Below are 2,653 nucleotides of genomic sequence, written 5' to 3'. Positions count from 1 at the left end.
AAGCTCTGCCATTTAATTTATAAGCCATTGGCTTGGCTTGGCTCACTTATCGAGTTTCTGGCCAACTTTTTGAATGACAATGGTGGCTTCCGCATGGTGGTTTGGAATATCTTTCGAGGTATATATATAGATATATATGTTCAGGCTCCATACATTCTTCGTTTCTTTAATTAGATCATATGATTCTTGTTGATAAAAGACAACATAAGCTAGAACAAAATGTGTTTTACTGGACGTCAAGTATGTTTAAATGTTCGGGCTATCTGCAAAGTAGGTGGTCGCTCTCGGATTAGTCCGCTCGCATAACGAATTGGATATCAAAGTTAATAAAAAAAAATTATGTTTAAATGTTCTAAAAGACTTCTTTAATTATATATGTTTATAAGACCAAACAATTATATATCTTACATAAAAGTGTTACAATAAGTTACTGGTTTGGGGCATCCCAAAAGTCTTACAGTTTTCAGATAGTTTTTTTATATGACAGTTTTTAGAAATGTTTTAGAAGCATGTTTTTATAAGACATTTTTTCACATAATGTGATATAAAAAATACTAATATGATACACAAAAATTTGACTCTATAAACTTAAGTCGATTTTAACATATTAATTTCACATACTATAAATATGATTTTATTGTGGTATAAGAGAGAACGTATTTTGTGAATCCATAACAAATTGTTGATGTAATTGTAGCAATATTAATTGCTTATAAATCTATCACATATAAAGATGATTCTAGCAAATGTATTTACAAGTGTATTTTGTTCGACGAATGTGGTGCAGACAAACTCGTGTTACCTGATAGAGAATCGGCGCAATTTTCGTCTGTGATTGGGTTATTGGACATCCGAAAGGACTTGGACGCTAGAATCAAGCCTCAAGACCCTAGATACAATAGCGCACTTTCTGTTATGGCTGCTAAAGTTGCATACGAAAACGAAGCCTACATCAGGGACACCGTCGAGAACCATTGGAGGGTATATCAACTAGCCCTTTTATCGATCGACATCGTCATTATTGTTTGTTATTATTAAGTTAAACTCTCCTAATTACCGGTAATTTGATTTCTATAGATGGAGTTCTTGGGATTCTTTGATTTTTGGAACGGTAATTACTCATGAAACAACGTTTATTTTTGTTATTAAAAACGAACTATTTTGGGTGAGGATATCTTTTACTTTGGTCGAATTAATTAAGTAACCTTAACTAGCTAATTAAACATGTTAATTGTAGATTATGAGGAGGATTACACCACACAAGCGTTCATGTGGAGCGACAAGACTGGGGATACTGAGGTCATTGGTGTTTCGTTCAGAGGCACGTCGCCTTTCAACTCTAAAGACTGGTCTACAGACGTTGATCTTTCATGGTACCACCTCCCTGGTATCGGCAAGGTCCATGCTGGTTTTTTAAAATCCCTAGGGTTACAAAAGAGCGAAGGTTGGCCAAAAGATATCCAGTCAAATGTCGATAAACCCTATGCTTACTATGTTATCAGACAAATCCTTAAAGAACGGCTTGAGGAAAACCCTAAGGCAAAGTTCATCGTAGCAGGACACAGTTTGGGAGCCGCATTAGCGATCGTGTTTCCAGCCATTTTGGCACACCATGAGGAGACTGATTTGCTAGAGAAACTAGAAGGGGTTTATACATTTGGACAACCTAGGGTTGGAGATCACAAATTTGGTGAATACATGAAAGATGTGTTGGTAACTCATGGATTGAGGTACCATAGGTTTGTTTATTGCAATGATTTGGTGCCCAGAGTCCCCTTTGATAGCTCTGATGTCTATTTCAAACACTTTGGTGAATGCTATTATTACAACAGCTTCTACAATGGACAGGTAATCAATCGATCTCTTGGTCAAATGTATATACATTTCACCTCTTAAATTTTACTTTCGAGTAGGACTTACTAAGTTTGGTTTTTTTTTATCAAAGATGTTGTGTGAACTAATTGCTTCACTCATACAGGTACTCACTGAAGAACCAAACAAGAACTACTTCTCGATATTTGCTGTGATACCGATGTTTATAAATGCGGTCTGGGAGTTGCTTAGGAGCTTCATTATCCCGTATCAAAGTGGACCAGAGTACTATGAAACGGTTCCTTGTCGAGGATGGAGGTTGATCGGGTTGGTGATTGCGGGATTATCCGCTCATGGTCCACAGGACTACGTTAATCTCACTAGATTGGGTCCTGCGGAACTGTTTTGAGCTTTCATCCACAGATGATCACTCAACAACGTTTGGTCAAATAAGTGAACTCGATGGTGATCACAATTAATCTCGCAATTATTATGCATCTTGCAATTGAATGTTTGTGTTAAGAATTAAACAATTTGATTAAATAAGTATTTTATGTAGTTTTTATGTCGAAATAAGTGTAACGACTTCTCTTTAAGATGTTGTATGTGCTTTTCTATTTTAATAAAATTGTAAGTCATAATTATCGTATTTCATGGTAATTATCTTAAATCTTGATTTTATTTTGAGATTATTGTTAAACATTTGTTGTAAAAATAGTCATTTTAATTTTAAGAATACTTTCTTAAATAAATATATTTTAAAAATCAAGTAATAAAATTTCTTAATTATAAAATTAATTACATATTATATCCATTGTAGTTCTAAAGTTGTTTCATTATT

At 34.3% G+C, this 2,653-nt stretch overlaps 1 protein-coding gene across 1 annotated transcript; it reads left to right on the top strand.

The window, feature by feature from the left end:
• The first annotated feature begins 915 nt into the window (after nucleotides 1-915).
• LOC112515107 (probable feruloyl esterase A) lies at nucleotides 916-2,221 on the top strand. The gene is made up of 4 exons (XM_025121767.1): nucleotides 916-981; nucleotides 1,078-1,111; nucleotides 1,238-1,848; nucleotides 1,979-2,221. Exons 1-4 carry the CDS (start codon nucleotides 916-918, stop codon nucleotides 2,219-2,221), a joined length of 954 nt encoding a protein of 317 aa, XP_024977535.1.
• Nucleotides 2,222-2,653: the final 432 nt, after the last annotated feature.

This window comes from Cynara cardunculus (genome assembly GCF_001531365.2).
Source record: "Cynara cardunculus var. scolymus isolate 2C chromosome LG 7, CcrdV1, whole genome shotgun sequence".
NCBI classification, from domain to species: Eukaryota; Viridiplantae; Streptophyta; class Magnoliopsida; order Asterales; family Asteraceae; genus Cynara; species Cynara cardunculus.
The sequence above is the reverse complement of the archived record's forward strand: the minus strand, read 5'-3'. Positions and strand labels throughout refer to the sequence as shown.